The sequence below is a fragment of the Lissotriton vulgaris genome, chromosome 10 (assembly GCF_964263255.1).
Source record: "Lissotriton vulgaris chromosome 10, aLisVul1.2, whole genome shotgun sequence".
Classification (NCBI taxonomy): Eukaryota; Metazoa; Chordata; class Amphibia; order Caudata; family Salamandridae; genus Lissotriton; species Lissotriton vulgaris.
The window spans coordinates 981,772,514-981,792,450 of NC_141698.1; the positions used below are offsets into that span (position 1 = coordinate 981,772,514).

A 19,937-nucleotide genomic window follows, 5' to 3' on the forward strand; every position below is an offset into this window, starting at 1 on the left:
TTTTACATAGTAGTGTTCACTGGTTACTTTGATTTGCAGTTTGGCATAGGCTCTTTAAAATTATTTTCCCCATTGTTGTTATAGATACTTATACCTCTGTCTACATATTAATTATTGTAGATAATCAGTCTTTTCTGCGTGGTCACTGCAGATGTTTTACCTTTTGCTGAACACTGTATTGTTGCTGACTTTAGAGCTCCATACAGTTTAACACTGCTTACTAGTGGGAAAGCGCCTGTGCTTCTCCTTTGAACATGGTCGAATTGGCATATTTCTAATTGGTATATTTAACTTGCCTATAAGTCCCGAGTATATGTTACAAAATATACCCAGAGCCTAGAATTTAAAAGCCACTAGTGGACTGCTGCACCCATTGTCCCACCCACTACTGGTAGAGCAGACATGGCTTCAGACCTGCTGATGTAGCCTTACTGTGGCAGTTTAAAATCTGAAATCCAAACTGCCCAAATAAACCTTTTTGGCAGGGCAAAATCTCTCTTCTAAATAATATTAAGTCACACCTGTGTTGGTCTTGCAGCCCACAAGGCAAGGTGCATGGTGTTTAAAAGTAGGACATGTAACTAACATATCCACCACTCAAATTATGTTCATATTTCAATATACTAATTTAACACCAATCTTATATGGGTTGCAGAGTAGCGTGCTACTTGCCAAAAAAGTGCTTCAACACCCCTTCAGGGGGTAACAAGCCCTTAATGAATGCAAACTTTTTTTCCCTCTTGTATCCGTTCACTATCGTTCTCAATCCAAATAATTGACTAATATCCACCACTTAAATTACTTTCATATGTCACTATACTATTTCACCATTAACCCTTTATGGATTCCGCAGGAGTGTGCTATTCGCCAAAAAAGCACTTCAACACCCAGTCAGGGGTAACAAGCACTATATAAATGCAAACCTTTATCCCTCTTCTATCCCTCCGCTATCCTTCTGATTCCAAATAACTGACTAACCTATCCACCACTCAAATGACTTCCATATTTCACTATACTAATTCAACACTTATTCTTTATGGGTTCCGGAGTAGCGTGCTACTCGCCGAAAAAACGCATTGCCGCCTCGTCAGGGGTAGTAAGCTATATAAATGCAATTACAATACAATACAATGCTCATATTTTAAAAATCTACCTAATTATCTTATATAAAAATTAATAAATACTAATAAGGATTATTTATAAGTACACACCAGATAGTAAATAATTAAATAATTACAATAAGAGCATAACAAATGTATGAATAAAAACCTACACAAAATTAATAATAAAAAATAAGTTAAGTTAAACTCATTTAAAACATTAAACCAAAAATAAACAAATCTGATCAAAAAAATTAGACTTGTGGGGTAGAATTCACCTCTTCTACTTCAACCTAAGCAACAGTAGGGAAAGTGTTAGATGTTAGAGGAGTCAGATTTACTATTTCCCCACCTCATAAGCAACAGTAGGGAACGTTTTGGACTTTGGCGAAGTTACATTTACTGTTCCTACACCCCCACAAGCAGTAGTTGGGAAAGTGTTGGACTGTGGAAGGGTAAGATGTACTATTCGCTCATCACCCTGAGCAGCAGTAGGGAAAGTGCTGGTGTTTGGAGTGGTCAGGTTTACTATTCCCATTTTGATGTTAGCAACAGTGTTTGAAATGGGGGTCTCTAGTTGGCAGAGGTAGGTACCTATGTCCAAATAGAGACCCTTGCTTCTAGTCAGGGTAAGGGGATACACTTCTAAAATAATCCCTGCACACCCCCTTGGTAGCTTGGCACGAGCAGGCAGGCTTATCTCAGAGGCAGTGTGTAAAGCATTTGTGAACGCATACAGTAATGCAGTCAAAACACTACAAATGGACACCACACCGGTTTAGAAAAATAAGTAATCTTTATGTTAACCAAAACAAGACCAAACGACAAAAATCCACAATACAGTATTAAAAATGTGACTTTCAAAAAGTAGAAACAGTTCAGCTCCAAGAAAATGTGAGATGGGACACTTTTACACAAAGTACCTTGGATGTGTCGAAAAATGCAAGCAAAAAGGGTCGCAGGGAAGGTGATGCGTCAGTTCCTTACACTCAGGAAAGGTGATGCGTTGGTTCCTTGCTCCGGGAGAGAGAATGCTTCAGTTCCTTACTGCTGCGCAGGGAAGGCAATGTGTCGGTTTATCTACAACTGGGCCTGCATCTGATTCTGTGCAGTGATCTCAGACGTCGGAGATCGATGCACAGAATTCATCGTACCGCAGACACTTCAACCATGAGTTCTTGCTGTTTCCAGCCCCAAAACAACCTCCAGAGGCCAGGAAAACTGGCAGGCACCTCTCAACTGGTCAGAACTCTCAGCAGAGGAGTTGAGGGGGGCTGGAGTGAGGTTTTTGTGTCCCTGAGACCTCAGAACCGGAGGCAAGCTGAATTTAAGCCCTTGGAGATCTTCCACAAGCAGGGGATACAGCAAACAGCAAAGTCCTTTCTTTTTTCCTTGGCAGAAAGTAGCCACTGCAGGCCAACCTCAGACAGCAAACAGCACAGGGGCAGTATTCCTCCTCAGCTTCTCTGGCTCTTCTCCTTGACAAGGTTCCTCTTGATGCCCAGAAGTGATCTAAAAGTTTTGAGTCGGTGCCCCAATATTTATATTACAACATCCTTTGTAGTATGGTGGCAGGGAAGCCCTGTGCTCAGTTAAAGCCAGTTCTGCCCTCTCTGGTGCAGCTTACTGGCAGGAGGTGGAGACAGCATTGTCCTTGGCAGACCATGCCCATTCAGGTGAAAGGAAATGTTCCCCCCTAATCTAAATGTAGCACAACTAGGCCCACTAGCAATTTATCAAACAACAATGGTCCTTAACGCATTTGTTAATCAAATTATAATGAAAATATAGACCACAATGTGTACTATACAGCAAAAAAGTGTCCAGTCGGACACAGACTTTAATCAATATAAAGTATATAGGAATTTTGAAAGCACAAAAATATAGTGGGATACACTCCTGTATCCAATACTTCACGGACAAAAATACAAAAGGAAGTAAACAGAAAAGGGGGGATTTTTCAGGCAAAAGCAAAGGAGAAGGATGCTAGTAATCAATGATACACCATAACTGAGCTATCCATACATAGTTAACACACGGATGAGACACATTGGAATGTTTGTGTGTTACTACGTTACTGGTCGACGGCGTTTCGATCCCTAACAAACAATTAATGGGATCATCATCAGGACTAGAAATAAATTGCCTGAATATTTGATGCAAGCCTGTGGAAAAATAGGAGAGAAAAAAGGCAGGGAACACTTATTTAGGGGAAGCTAGGAAAATTGAGAAAACAGCCTTGTTAGCACATACTAAGGATATGAAATATGCACTTGGTGGCAACTCGATGATAAGTGATTAGGGATACAATAGAATGTGAGCAAGAGGCCAGGTAGACAACCAAATGGGAGAAATAAGGCTGCACCTTGGACTATATGGCAGTGAAAATGTACATGAATTGTTAAAACTGTATTAAGTCTATCAGAGTAGACAGAAAAGATTTAAAGAGTAAAAACGAGGGGGAGAGAAGAAATAACGCAGTGCCTATAGTTTACGCTAATGTGGTCATGCAATATGGTGAAGCGGGAGCGAAGAAGTGAGCAATTCTAATTACGGTGTGAGCACGTGAAGCCCAGTGAGCACTGTACTGGGGGAGCTCGATGTGAATAATGCAACAGAAGGAAAAGACCAACAAGGGAAGTACCTAACCTCAAATGAGGTGTGCACAGAACGGAACGCCTGGAATATAACCGCAGGCCCACTAGAAGCATTTGATTTACAGGCCCTGGGCACACAGTGCACTGTACTAGGGACTGACTATTAAATCAAAGAAGCCAATTATGGAAGCACCAATCCATAACAACAATTTGCAAAGGGAGCACTTTCACTTTGGCACTGAACAGCAGTGGCAAAGTGCCCAAAGCATCTAGACCAACAAAACAAAGTCCAACACACAGAAAAACCACAGGAGGCAAAGGCAAAAAATAAAGGGGAAACCCTCACCAATGATGCCAGGTCCAAAAAACAGTAAGCAACAGTATGAAGGGTGTTGGACTTTGAAGGAGGTAGATTTACTTTTCCCAATTTGAGAAAATAAACACAAGGTAAAGTGTTGGACTCTGTATAAGTTATAGTTACTATTCCCACTGCAACCTGACTGACAGTAGGGAAAGTGTGGTGAAGTAATATTTTCTATTCCTGCTCAAAGCAAGCAAAAGTAGGGATAATGTTGGACTTGGAGCAGTTAGATTCACTATACCCACTCCAACATAGGGAGCAGGAGGCAATGTGTTGGACTCTGAAGGGGTTAGATTTACTATTCCCACTCCAACCTGTGCAGTAGTAGGGAAGGTGTTGGAGTCTGTAGGGGTCACATTTACCATTCCCACTCGAACATAAGCAACTGGGGTCAGCTTTGATACTCAAACTGCAATGTAACCAACAGTAAGGAAAGTGTTGGATTTTGGAGGGCTCACATTTATTAGTCCCACTCCAGCTTCAGTAATTGTCCACTCCAGCTTCGGTAATTGTATGGAGTGTGTTAAACTTTAAATGATTCTAAGTTACTCGTCCAACTCCAATGTAAGCCACAGTAGGGAAAGTGCTGAACTTTTTTGCGGTCACATTTACAATTTTCACTCCAACTGTAGAAAAATTATGAAACTTTAGAATTCTCATATTTAAATTTCTGTATCCAAAATAAATACAAAATGAATTATCTGCATAAAATCAATAAACTTAGAATACATGTATATTAACAAATTATTTATTTTTGACATTATATAATTTAAATAGATTAGTAAAACAAAAAACATGAATTTGCCACCTAAAAGTATACATATAGTGAAAAAGCAGATTTCAAATACTTCCCATAAATATCTAACAACCACACAAACTAAATTAATAACGGATTAATAAACCAATTAACAAATAATAACATGTATTGCTATATTGTTATAATTATCTATTAAAAAATACAAGGATTACATGATTAATTTTCTAATCAAGAAATTAAAACGTGAAGCAAAAAGTCATCATCAATTTAAAAAGTTATTTTTTAATAATATCCCACCATACTCTCCTACAAATCCAACAATCCACCGGAAAAAAACTAAAATGTACTTAAAATAAAAAAGCTCAACATATTTTGCCAAAGGAAAAAACAAAACTACTCTTAAATAAATAAACATACTTACCAATAAAAAATAATGGCAAGTTATAACACAAAAAATAAATAATTCTAAAAATGATATTATGTTCAATTATATATATTTGTTTAAACATATTCTGTCCCATTATATTTATGTCATCATATTTTTGACAGGATATTTATGTCCCACACTATTTTGAAACCTTATTTTGGAAGATTACCTTGAGAGGGTTTCTGATGTCATCAAAATGTGGACCCACCATCATGTTGACTTTGCATCTGTGCTTTATTCTTAATTTGGATTGCATTGTAAAGCTGGCAATTTCCCATCTCATGAGGGGATTTATGTGTATTTTTAGAACAGCATCCTTAAGGAACAAGGTACCAGTCCCCTGAAATGCTTTTTAAAGTGCACAGAAATGTACACTTCCATCTCTCTATTCCTTTAGTGGAGTATGGTTAGACCATTGATAGTGTGGGGAGTTTTCCAACTCCTCAAACACAGACTGGATGTCTTGTCTAAAATTCTTTGGGACATCTCAATTGAGGCACTTATGCATGTGCTGAGTGGTATTTTAGCAACTATACAATCATAACATTAGTGCACTGATGATCTACACTCTATAATGCAATAGTGGAGAATCGTTGGTATTGGTGGTTGAAATTATTTTACAAAGGCCAGGTGAAGGGGTGGTCAGTGTCAAGCCGAAACAAATATTTTCTAATTTCCCCCTGAGTGATGTTGATGTTCCTAGTACATGCGGTTCACCAAAATTAAAGATCTGTTCAAGTGTTTACCTGTCATTAGCATCTAGATTTTGGTCTCAATCAAACAAAGGAAGAGATATATTTTTTGGAAGAAAATATGCCTTAGGGTCCAAGTGATTTTAAATTGATGTTCAAACGCTTCAATGCTTCAATGTCTAAGATGGTTTGTGTGTTATTATAATACTGCTAGTAGCACAATCCTGGTAATATATTTTGCACTACAGCTCACAATGTTGAAAAGCAGTGATGGAAATGTAGATCTTAGGGCAAACCCACAGTGAAATTCAAATTTATGAGCTTAACTCAGTGAGGGATAATTGATTTGATCTCTTGCCATGCAAATGGTGTTTGAGTTTATCAGTAGCTTCTGTTGGGAAACATGAGAAGCTCTTTTCTGATGTTTCCCAGTGATGATTCTGTGCCACTAGAGAATCTGAAGCAACATTATTTGAGGTGGACTGCTTGATACGTCTATATGTAGGCCTACAAGTTGTTGTGTGACCTTTCCTTTCACAATCTTACGAAGGAAGTTAGAAATAGGGTGGTAATGCACATGTTCTATGAGTTTTTGTTAACATAATGGTCTCCAGTGACCATGTCCATTATGGGAAAAAGTTTGTTTGAGTGCTACAAGTCCACTTAACTCCACAGATCAGATTGCTGTCCTCTCAGTATTTCAGCACTTGCTTTTAAATGGAAACTACACACAGGTCAGGTGCCTCATCTGTAGTCATATGAATTTCTCCAAGAAACAGTCACCAGTGACTAAATGTACACGGCAGGCAACCAGACTGGCTACACTAGCTACACTAGACACAAACCTTAATTACTCTACAACAGAAGCCGGGACACCATGGATGTGGAAGGACAACAACCACATCTCCTCAGTTATAAACAAGGCGTTATTGGGACCAGGATTACTCCCCGACATGTGTTGTGTAAGCAGTTTACCAGTAAGACTAGGTCTCTGAAAAAGAGCACTAACATGCAAAAACAAGAAAAGGGAATGGAATCATTCATGTAGCCATTGAGTTTCCTTCCAAGTGAGTATTGATCATAACCTCACCCATATGTCTTACTGGCAGGGATGACAGATAGAGTGATGTATGGCAACTGCCTTACCACAAGCAGGATGAAGAGCAGATGCACGCTGCAAATGTGGCTTTTCTTGCTCAGAGGAAGGCACAATTGAAGTTTTGACATTGCCACTGATTAGTTTGTTACCAACCCTGTCACTACTGTTTAGAGAAACATATTTGTGAATTGAGGTCAATGTTATAATGTCCCACCACAGCTATTGCCTATTTATTACATCTAATAATGATAATTTGCATGAACTAATTATGATTTCTAAAAGTTGCTATGAATGAGCGAATATCCTCATGGAATTCCTATAATGTATTGTTTTAACTTAATTTGCAATGCATCTGTATTAAAAATTCCCACATCACTTCAGAATTAAAGATAGAAATGTAATTATATAGAGAAATGGCTCGCAAAAAACATGATTTACATTTGTACTTCAGGCAAGGATGAAAAAAGTAATACAACTGGCAAGATGTTGCAGATAGCTGTCACCACACACACTCTATATAGAAACTCTGGCAGAAAGGGTAAACTTTAAGAGCAAAATGTATTGTTTAAATTCACTGTAATAAAAACAAGTTTCAAAAGGAAGTGAAAGTGGAAAAGGAAGTTCTCTGGAAGTGTCACTGACAGGAGTTATCAAACATTTTCCATGCAGTTGGAATGTTTGTGTGCAATTATTATGCAATAGGAACAAGGTCACAAATAGTATTGTGAACTACCACTGCAAATACAATTACTGGGGTGACTTGGATGTTTTGGTGGCTGTGTACAGGTCTGAGTTGCCATACCTATTTTTGAGATCATACTAGTTGATGACATGCATGTGGATTGTCCAATAGTATAACACCAGTTTTGTTAGGGATAACCTTAAGGCCCTCATGTAGTTGGGTTTATTTTTCTGCTCTTCAGTCACGAGTTTAGTAAGAGGATGATGCACACGTTCTGACAATGTATGAAAATGCAGACAGTGCTTTGAAGGAAAACATTTATAGGGATGTTGGAAATAAGAAAACCTAATAAAATTCAAAAGCATAAAGGAAGTCTTATAAATTGCTGCTTTCTCTCCGTGGTTTCATTTCATTGCCTCCTGGTAAATGTAAAGTGGGTTATCGACAAATTCCTGCTATTGAAATGGTAGGCCAGATGATCCTCTTGAAACGCGTGCCCTGCAGTGAAAAGGACTCATGATAGACTGCACTATTGATGTGTTGTTAGCTTTACAAGGCATGAAAGATTGAAACAGATAGGAGAAAATGTTCAAAAGCATTTCAGAGTACAGTAAGTAGTACTGCCGTTGTACTCTTTACATATTCTCACATGCCTTTGTGAATCGGCTTTCAAATGTCTAACTCACTGTTAGTAAAATTGGAAAGAGGGCACAGTGCTTTGTATTTGTAAAAACTGTATATGAACATTCATTAAATATATTCCCATGTTATTCCAACTTAAATGTTTTCAGGCTAATTCACAGAGGCATGTAAGAATATGTAAAGACTACTAAAGGAGTACTACTTTACATACTCCAAACTTTGTTTGTGAGGAGGCCTCTTAGTTCTACCTATTTTGATCATTATACTTATGTTTTTTGTGAGATTGTGACATTGCTAGGATTTGTCAACTTTGGGCTAATTCAGGGAGTATTGTATTGGTCACAAACATCAGCGTGGCTGTGAGACCTTGAGTTGCTTGTAGTGCAACATTCAAAATGCTCTGCATTTTCAAGTTTTGTCTTGTGCCTCTTGCAGGCTGTATGTCATTTGTGTTCACAAGTCCTCTGTTTTACAAAATGCAGTCGTCCTATAGTTAATTATTAGTGATCTGCTGAATTCCAGGAGTTCTACCTGAAGGCCTTTTTGAAGGAATGGAAGGAAAATGTAGTCCTTAGACAGTCAGGCATTTTTCTCACAGAATATCGTCCTAATGGAACATGGTCAGTTCCGAATAAAAAATAATGTGCACATTGTTTGGCTTTCTGTGTTGGTCTGAGGGCTATTCTCAGGCATCAGGGCTACTGAAAAGGACTGTTGCATATCCCTCTGTTCTGGTATGCTCCATGATATCTATTAGGGGGCTGTTAAGGCATAGGACACTCCACTTTATCCAAGGGTAGAAGTGACAACAGCACATTGTGTCCATAGACTGGTTTCGAACGATCCTTTTTTGCCAAATGTAGGTAAAATTGTGTGTCTTTCCATATACTTAGAACTTAGCTGAATTTGATTAGTTGGGTCATAGATAGAAAGTAAACATAGAACTGTATGGGGTTATTGAGAGATCCTGTGATTCCAGCAACTCCACATATTTTAGGAGACTTTTTTGTTTTTATTTTCTCATTTTTAAACTTCTTTAACCTGTGTTTGATCCCCGGTATCTTTATTTTCTATACACAAATACCAAGAGTAATCACTATTTCTCCATTGCAGTTTATTCCCTACTTTTTGTAATTAAATTAATTGAACTCATATCCAGGTTCTCCAGGGCTATAATATCTGAGTAAGTATTTTCCATTAGTAAGCTTTAATCAATGTCAATTGAAATCATAAAACCATAACAGCGTAGAAATATATGTTAAAATCAAATACATACATCATCAAATGTGACTATATAAAACATCACGACATAAAATAAAAAGACATTTAGATAGTAATAGTAAACTCCTTCTCAATGCACTCCTCATGTTATTCTTCTTCGCAATTGGAGCTACCTACCTCAATGGTTGTATATGCACACAGTAATTCTGACTCTTAGCTGACAGCACCACATAATTTGTGCCTCACCCTGGGACTGTTCCTATAAGCACTTCATTACTCAGATTTTTAGCCGTTAGTACTACACTATTCGCTCTTTTCCCCTGGAGCAATTTTCTCCCATTATTGCCATCTTACCGTACTCTTCCAACCTTGATGCAATGGCATGAATAGAGGGATAGCATCATCCCACAGTGTGCTAATTTTATGTTTTCTAAATTGATGTTTGTGATTACACCCCCTTTTGTGATTATACCTCCTTATATGTTTTAATTCCTTTCCCCCCCCTTTTTCCTTTTCTCCTTCCCCTTCTCTCACCTACCCAGGCTACTTTCCAGGCATTTGTTGTAGATTTCTGTCCTGATGATGATCCCAGAATTTCTCTTGGGATCGAAACGTCGTTGACACATGCATCTTAACTCTATACGTTAATTCATTATTCATGATGAGTACTTGATGCATTTCTCATTGTGACTTTTGCATATCTATATTTGTTCTTTATAAAAGTCACTTTTAAAGTCACTTGCCTGTGGTACGGAAATCAGCTGATTTCCAATTACCCTGTCACATTAAGCTCACTCACCTTGTTTATTTTGTTGTGTGTTTAACTATATGTAAGTAAATATATTGACAGTGTCTATTAAGACAGAAACAGAGCCATTCTCTATTGTGAAATTGGTCACCAATGTTCTGATTAGCAAAATTAAAGGGACCGCTGTCTCTTATAATTAAGCATTAAGTAGTATTGCACAATTTCAACAAGGTTTAAAGGAAGAGTAGCTGTCCAGTCAGTTAGTTTAACATCTATAAAGAGTTATGTGTGAGGCCGTCATTTACTAGCAAGGTACAAAAAAAAGGTGTTATGCCTCTTTTGGAGCCGTTACCTGCATTGGACTGCTTTACCTCCCATATGGTTGTACTACTTTACATACTGCACTTTCAGGGTTACCATCTTGTAGATTTTGCTAGCTTTAACTCATTGATAATGGCTGCCATCAATCAGTGTTGTTGTAATGTGGCTTCCCGATAGTTAAAGAAGGTCCTTTAATTGTATTAAATAGTGATTGTGATGCCATTTCTTTTGATTCCATCTGGGGTTGCGGGTTATACCACTTCGGCTGCACATTAATGTGGCCAAATTATGACACTGGTAGAGTGCATTCCGCTCTTTTTGGATGGCCATTAAAAACTGGTCCAGCAATGAAGCATTTTTTTTAATAACATCGAAAATATCTTTACATTTGCTTTCTATTGTATTTAAAGCTAGTTTTATGGTTGCTTCTGACTTAATGATTTTAAGTGCGCTACAGTGTCATTTTTTGACATTCCCATTGCCCCACAAGAAGTGTACATTGTGTCGCATTACAATAGCGTTCATTATTCATTCTAGATACATTAATATTGTAATTCGTTTTCATCTCCTAGTCATTAGTGGATAAAGCATTTCTCTGTCAAAAAATACGAGCAGAAAAAAGAATGTTCATTTTATCACCAGCATTTGAACTGATACTCTTCCCCCACACTCTCGCCCCCGCATGCTGTATTCTGATTGTTTTATTGAAGATGTGAAGTTAAGGTACACTTTTGGATAATTAACTCTTCCATCTTCTCAAAGACAGCACCTTAATAGAGCCAGAAAATTCCCTACATAACTCTTTTCTCATTGGCTGTATTTGGGATCCAAAAACGTGTCATTTGATCCAGCATTTTCTAACCATCATGTAGAGAACAGATACCACATGTATCATAAATATCCCAGATTTCATTCAGACAGGCACAGTTATCAATTGTCAGATCTGAACTCCCCATGCCGAATTCAGTACCTTCTCAAACATATACCCAGCCAGTCATGTTACAGCAGTCAACCAGTCACCAATACTGTGAGGCCACTCAGGGAACCACACAGCCACCCTCTTTTTCATGAACATACATATTCCAGCTCACAGTCACATACAGCTAGATTCATGAAGCATTTTTGCGGGCGCAAGCGGTGCGAATCGCAGAATTCGGCCGTTTGCACCCGCAAAAATGGCATTTGAAATTCATCATTGGGTCATGTACTCGCAATTTGAGAAATCGCAAAACATTGCGTTGTGCAAGGGAGAGAGAGTAGCGCAGAGCCATATTTACTAAACAAGGCATGCTGATGGGTCCTGCTGCTGTCTATTAGCCTGCGTTTGTGCTCAGGATGCCTAGTGGCATGCACAGACATCTGCACCCTTGCTCAAAAATGTGCCTGTCATACTGGAAGTATACCCTTCATTTTGAAACATTTCACACAGGGATGTTGTGAATCCCCTCTTTAGCAGGTTTTGGAGGGGGGTCATTGTTGGCTTCTTTATTCTGGAATCGGGCAGGCAAATGCTCACAATTAACACGGTAAGCATGATGGCTGGTTAGAAAAGAAGAGAGAAGGATGGAAGGTTGAAAGGAAGCAAAAGTGAAAGTAAAGAAGGGTGAAAGAAAGGTAGGAAGGGGCATTGGGAGGATGGATGGATGGCTGAGTGAGTGATTGGAAGGATGAGTGGATGCATGGGAGAAAAATGAGTGAATGGATGAGTGATGGATGGTGAAAGGATTATAGAATAAAGGGAATTCTGGGTGGGTGGACTGAAGGCTTTACTGATGAATGGGATGTACAGAGAGATGCAGCATAGATGATGGATGTGTGGATGTATGGATGGATGGATGGAATGATGAAAGAGATGCTAGGATGGAAAAAAAAGGGAGCTCTACTAGGGATGGCTGGGCTCACTTGCTTCACTTACTTGGTGCCGTCAGAACTTTGATTCAAAGTGGGGAGTATTCTGCCTACTCCCTTGATTTGACACTTTGTATGGGTTTTGTTCAGTGTGGCACATGAACAATTGTGAACTGTTTGAAGAAATACAAGGCACTTCATCACCACAAAAAAAGCTTGCACTTTAAATTGAATACACTTTCAAGACTTTGTGCTGCTTTGGTGTATTTTCTGTGACTAGTCAAAGAGGAGGAAGGTACCCCTATAGAATATACAGTGAGGGGGTATATGCAAAACCAAAAGGACGTAAACCCTGTTACACAGTATTACTTGAAAGGCAACCTTTCAACAAATATTCCTTGTAGATCTCAACACTGAGTATATTATAGGAGGCTAACTAAAATTTAACAAAGAGAATATTCTAATAATATTCTAGGTGTCACAGTACATTATGAAAGCACATGTAAGAAAAATATTGGTTAAAAAAAGGAATTATTATTCATATATCATCATCCTAGGACCTCCCTGAGGGTTACAATCTAAAACGTTTTAAAACGTGTCTCTTTTTGGTGAGACAAGTGTAATATATTAAATCAAAGACTTAATAAATCAGCCTCATTGGTTTTTCCAAAATTACGCTCACAAGTACGCATCCATTGACCTGGAATCTACCAGTTAATGTACGAACTGTAGACAGAGCAGTGGAAACCGGAAGAGGCAATTACTGCTGGGTGTTTCTGAGCTTTGTTGTGGCTCATGCAGTACTGAAATTCCGAAGCACGTTTTTGATCTTTCACATCTAACAATTTAAGTGTTTGCTCAGTTTGACTGGCAAGTCTCCTGTTTTTTATGACACCTTGAAAGCCTTTTCCTGCCATTGCTGTTGACGCTTGTGATGTATTCAAAAATGCTTATGATGGTGTCATTGGTGACACAATATGATGCTTTGGTTTTATGGGTATGCTCAGACGTGAGTCCCATGCTCTCCACTCCACTGGAGTCAAGCTATCCTGACTGAAGACGGCTGATAGCCAGAAACCAGTTCTAGGTTGCTTGATTCTGGTCCAGTAAAGACATGGCTTGGCAGTTTGGGCTGGACTGTTCCCATGAGGCACAGGGTCAAGGCTGATTTGCATATGGCCATGTCTGAACTGGGGTGGTGTGGAGTGCAAAAAAACGATGGATTTAGGCCCAGATCTCTGTACTGGGGTGAACGTATGACAATGTTCTGCATTCTGTCCATCAACTGTTGTTTTTGCATTGGTTTTATATGGAGCACAAACCTGGTTTGGGGGGAGTGGATCACTGCCAAGGATCTGGGAGCTGGGAGAAATTTGCGATAAAATCCTTCTTACACGGGGTCCCATAGTTGTATTATAATATTAAACAATTTTATGACTTTACTCATATATAAAAGTTAGTCACTGGGGAGTCCAAGATGTGCAACTTATTCAATGGACCACATTTTCCTGGAAATATAATTCTCTGAAGTGCTTTTTTATTTTCCCAGTATCACGAAGAATAGATTAATAATGATACATTGAAACAGTACCTCAAGGTTGGCTACATTTTTGCGCTTCTCAGGCATAGAAAATAGATGGCATGCCTTGTATGATTTCGCTGCCAATTCCATCTCAAATTGAAAGATGCCACTTGAGTTTTGATGAAGCGACTGAACATTGGTCTTGTGATTCCGCAATGGATAGACGAATATTGGCTTCCTTTATGATGCCTTGGGACGACTTCTGATTAACTCTAATCTAACATCTGCCATTTATTAACCTTTTCTCCTAACCTTTAAGCTTCTTTCAATTTCTGATTACGCCGTCACTGTCACTACTTTATAAAAGTTTGCCTGTAGTATGTAATCTGGGTTCTTTAGTCGATGGCCTATGGAAGGATATGCATAAAGCACTAAGTCGTCGTAACATCGTGGTGCTAGAAAAAGTAACTGTAACATTTACTAGATGGACTGTCTTGAAACTCAAAATAAAAATATTTTCATGAGACCTCTAACATGTAGTAGGTTGGTTTCTATTCTAAGACTGGCGATCTTTGGTTAATGGCTCTGTGGAGAATCACCATGGCTTTAAAAATAACCTTGGGGTATTATTATCGCCGTTTTCGCGGCAGAAAGCTGCCGCTAAAATGGCGATAATGGGCTTGATAATATGCTCTGTGGAATTCCAATTGAAGCTCATGTTAACTGTGAAGGACATCTAACATGGGCTTTAATTGGAATTCCATAGAGCATATTATCAAACCAATTATCGCTGTTTTAGCGGCAGTTTTCTGCCGCTAAAACAGCGATAATTTTATCGCCTGTCTTGATAATATACCCCTTGTTTTTAATAAATAAGTAGCCGGGGAAGCTGGTTTAGTGGAGGCCAGATTTGTAAATGAGCCACTCAGCTGCGTTCTGCAACAGCTGACGTTGCTACATAAGTGAGTAAGTGGTGGCCATATATACAGCATTGCCATAGTCTATCTTGGACTAGCCTAAGGTGTTAAACACGTGTCATCTGATTCCCCTACACCATCCTTATCAACCTGCATATCAGGTCTTTCAGAATAGACCAGCATGGCCCAATCTGCATGCTTGTGCTTCGACCAAAATCCAAATCACAACTGCACAAGTTGGTATTGCTGTCAACATGGTTTGCAATTGAGAGAAGGTGAGTTTCTCCAGAAATTTGCCAAAAATTGGAGTAGCGAAATGGGCCTATAGTTGCTCAAGTCTTCTGGATTTAGAGGGGCTTTTTTAGAAGCGGTTTAACAATAACAACAAGCCAACAATGTCACAATGTCACAGAGAGACGTGTAAAGTGCTACATGTACTTTTATGTAGCACGAACACGACCTAAAGATATTGGAGCACTTTACAATAGCATCAGCCACATTATACAAAGCGACAATAATTTTTTAGGCACAGGGAGATTAAGTGAATTGCCCAGAATCACAGGAGGTTGAGCTGACACAAACACTTGAACGTGGGGCCAGATGAATCAAAGGGTTTAACTCATTTAATGTCAATGGGAAAATGCTTTAGTACATATGGACCCTAGTGCGCCAGGTTCAAAGTCAGCAGCTACGCCCATTACAACACAACCTCCCCCCATGTAGCTTGTGACATAATTAGGCAAACCTCTTTACATTGGCACAATGCATAGTTAATATTTTCCTTGAAAATTCCAAATGTTAGTGATAAATATCAGGTCGCCCTGAAATCTTCAAGACCTTGGAGGAATGTGACTCTCGCCTCGTTCACCCCCTCCTTCAATACACCAGCCATACTGTAATGTGTGGACGGCGAGTCAGCTCTAGTAGTGCTGGAGGACTTACTTGCAAATGCCTTTGACCCAGAAAAGAACACCCAGCACTGTGGTATACCGAATTCCTCAAGAAAGAAAAAAACACCTGTAGGAAATGTGAAAGGAAATCGAAGCTGGAAGAAAATAAACTAGTCTATAAAACCGTCTTCAGAGAATGTTTAAAAAATTGCAATACTGCTAGAATATCCCATCTAGGGGACAAAATCACCAAAGTGAAAAACTTCTCCAAAGAGCTGTTTAAGATTCTTAAAGAATTCACTGATCCTAAGGTAAAGAGTCCATCTACTCCCTCTACCCAAAAGCTCTGTGATGATTTTGCAGATCACTTCCAACAAAAGATTAACAAAATCTATAGCTCATTTAGTAATTAGGAGGAATTGAGCTGGTTGTCGTCAATGCAAATGATCCAGACTCAGCCTCAGCCCCTTTTCACTGGAAGCTTTTAAGGCAATTACTTCTGAGCAAGATCAGGTCTTACTAAGTACAATTAAATCAGGCCCCCCTCTAGACCTGGCCCCCCCACTTACTATCTCATCTTTGGCCCAGCCCTAGCGGCACCCATAACAGATATCTGTAAGCTATCATTAACTACAGCCACTCTCCCTCGGAAGTGGAAGATGTCCTGAATCAGACCTATACTGAAAAAACCCTTGGCCGACCCACAGAACTTGCAGAACTACCGACCTATATCATTACTTCCTTTCTTTTCCAAAATTATTGAAGCACTAGTCAATAATATACTAACGGAGTGTCTAGAACGGAATAACTTACAAGACCCCTCTCAGTCAGGTTTTCGTGTGTCACACAGCACAGAATCAGCATTAACAGAAGTAACTGATACTATAAAGCTAGCTTTAGATAGGGGGACCCAACCATGCTGATCCTTTTAGACATGTCAGCAGTGTTTGACACCTTCTCCCATTGAGTCCTAGTTCAAAGGCTGAGAGAGTTTGGTGTCGGCGGAATGGCTCTAAAATGGTTCGAAAATGTTGTCTCAGAAAGAGCACATGTAGTGCAGCTGGACTCGTTTACATCACAGTCCATGATCTTTGACAAAGGGGTACCTCAGGGGTCTATTCTTAGTTCCACTCTTTTTAACATCGATGTGTCCTCCCTGGCTAAGATTATTAGATTATGTGACTTTGAGACCATTTCGTTTGCGGATGACACTCAATTGATAATCACGATTAATCCTGACCCCTCTAACACTAGAAAAAATTTATAAAGTGCATGTTAATAATGGCAGCGTGGATGACTGCAAACCTTCTTCTGCTCAACACAAATTCCTATTCGAAAAGACAGACGAGATATGGTCTGCGGACTGGTGGCCTCCAGAACTGGGAATATCTCCAACTCTGAAAAAATATGGGTGAAAAATCTAGGAGTCATAGTGGATGATAATTTATCCATGAATGAACATTTGAAATGGATCTCGATCACATGTTTTGGCCTGATGCGAATGCTCAAGAAGGTGTTCCTGTGGATACCTCTCTCAGCCAGAAAGTCTCTAATTCCGGCACTATTAGTGAGCAGATTTGATTATGACAATTCCCTACTGGTTGGGATAAGGGAAGGACTTCTCTCAAGGCTAAAGGTAGTGCAAAATCCAGCAGCTCGCCTTGCTCTAAATCCCCCCGCCCGGTCACCATCTGAACACCTCCTGCGCCTGCTCCACTGGTTGCCCATAAACAAAAACTAAAAAAATGGGCAGTGTTTAAGCTCCTATGTATGGCCTTTAAAACACTGCAAGGGAAGGGTCCACTTTACCTAAAAAATAAGCTAAAACCTTTTATCCCCACCGACAACTCAGATCTAGCGACCAATTGTTACTATGCCCCAAAAGGATAAATAAAACCAGAGTGGATGGTCGGTCTTTTGCCAACCTGACTCACCATCACTGGAACAAATTGCCGCTTCACATATGCTCCTGCTCTAATCTCACTCAGTTCAGAAAACTCCTTAAGACCTGGTTATTCAATCTCTAACTGGACATAGCTCTGCTTCTGTTGCCTGTTACTGTGGTGCTGAGAGATCCCCTTGGGGATGATTTGTTGCGCTTAACAAATAGTATTAATAGTAATAATTCAACAACGAAAATTAACAATGCAATGAATGTACAAAACTATAACTACGAATGTAGGTTTTGGAAAGGTGACAATTTTTGCATGCCTATCCAGTTTTAAAGTGTGGCACCTGCACAAATTCTTAGCTTGCAGGTAAAATGTGGAGCAAGCAAACTTGTTTTGTAGAATAATATTATGGAAAAACATACTTTTTATGGATTTTGTGCTGCTATTTTTTGTGTACAATTCACATCTTTATGATGTTGTCAAAACTAACAAAGTTTGCACACTCCTAATTAAATGTGGCACAGAGCTGGTCAATTAGACAAGGAAAAGACAACCTATGTAGAGATCAGCTATGTTAGAGGAAGGATGATTATCTTTAGTACGCAGAGTTCACAATATTGTTTTCAAGAGTATAGCTCCAACCAATTACGTAGACAGAAGTAAACCAAGACCACAAATCCTCGAAAAATTTAAGTTATCAACCCACACTCCATTTCATAATAATGACGTAAGGCAGGTAACAATAGTACAATAATGATAGTTACATTGTTATCTCAATATAAGGCATTAGGTTTGGGAACATATGCAAGAAGGTACGGTGGTGAAAGAAATTGTGAAAATGTCCATTTACCACATTGGGCTCCACTGGGTTCTTAAATTCAACAAAATTCTTTATATTTTGCTAACCATAAGTTGTAGATCATGTAAGACAATGCGAAGCAATCCATTTGTTGTTTTGCCTTTTAAAAGTTAAATGTAATATATGGTGCTGATGATCTTACATATATTATATCTCTGTCCAATAATCTATATAGATTCTCTTACAGCATGGTCGCTTTACATACCAGTGTGTAAGGTAATGCTGCTGAAAATATTTACCCAGCACCCTGCAACAAATTAATGTAGCACTTAGATTTGATTGTGTATTGCATAGGATCCTTGAATTACCAGCTCCCTTATAGAAACTTGGAAAGAATCTGGAAAGAGAATTTCATGCAATCATTATTAGTTTTGTTCATGTTCCTAAAATTTGTGGGAAATCTATTGAGGATCAAATGCCTTTCATTTTTATATTTTTACTGTCTTTGATTGCCTTCTGGGAGTGAAAAGCATCCATTCTATAAATTAATCTGTTTTCTTTACACCTCAAATAATCTGACTTGAATGTGTGTCCATCTGGGCTTGATTGCTGGATCTGAATTAATTCACTAATGAACTGTCACTGTCTTGTCCCTTCCCAGGAGAAGACGTTGAGAGACAGCTCTGCAGAGATGCAATCTTTCCCATTCCAATTGCTTGTGATGTTCCCTGCCCTAAGGATTGTGTTCTCAGTGCATGGTCAGAATGGTCGTCCTGCACACACACCTGCTCTGGAAAAACCACAGAGGGGCGACAGACGAGAGCCCGCTCCATCATGGCATATGCAGGTGAAGGTAAGACCATATGTCTCATTACAAATGCAAACATTTGCACCAGTCACTCAAGGTGGCCCTGTATTGTTTTGTTTTTTTAAATGGAAGAACCAGTATCCGCATTCTGCCCCTTCACTAAAAAGACTTGACAGAGCAGGATTTTCTATATATCATATATATGATCTTCTGGCGTAATCATTAAATAACCCCAACCACCGGTCATATGGACCTTTGTTCGTCTGCAATGAGAGGTATAAATGGCATGTCAAAACATTAATGACTTTTAAGTCAATAAAGAGAATATATTTGAATAAAAGGGTTTTGTTTTTAATTATTTTTAAGATTTCATGGTGTATTCAATAAGTATAAATATTTTTTAAGTATAAGCTTTAGATGTTAATACATTCTAAAAAATGACATTTCAATCTATGGAAGAATACAGTATTGTGTAGGATAACTGTCAATTTTGTAATAATGGAGCAAGTGTATCCTATTAAGGAAGATCCCTAATCTAAATTAAAATTGAATAAGGTAGAGTTAGGTGTCAGTTCAGATACTCAATAAAGAGTTCTGATAGGAGATCAATGCAT

The 19,937-nt window shown here is 38.8% G+C and overlaps 1 protein-coding gene across 1 annotated transcript in view; it reads left to right on the forward strand.

Moving 5' to 3' along the window:
• The window catches only part of THSD7A (thrombospondin type 1 domain containing 7A), a 959,544-nt gene that overhangs the window by 615,269 nt on the left and 324,338 nt on the right, over positions 1 to 19,937 (forward strand). The window contains exon 8 of the mRNA XM_086941983.1: positions 19,177 to 19,368. Coding sequence (XP_086798109.1) covers positions 19,177 to 19,368 — 192 coding nt within the window. The remainder of the gene's footprint in view (positions 1 to 19,176; positions 19,369 to 19,937) is intronic.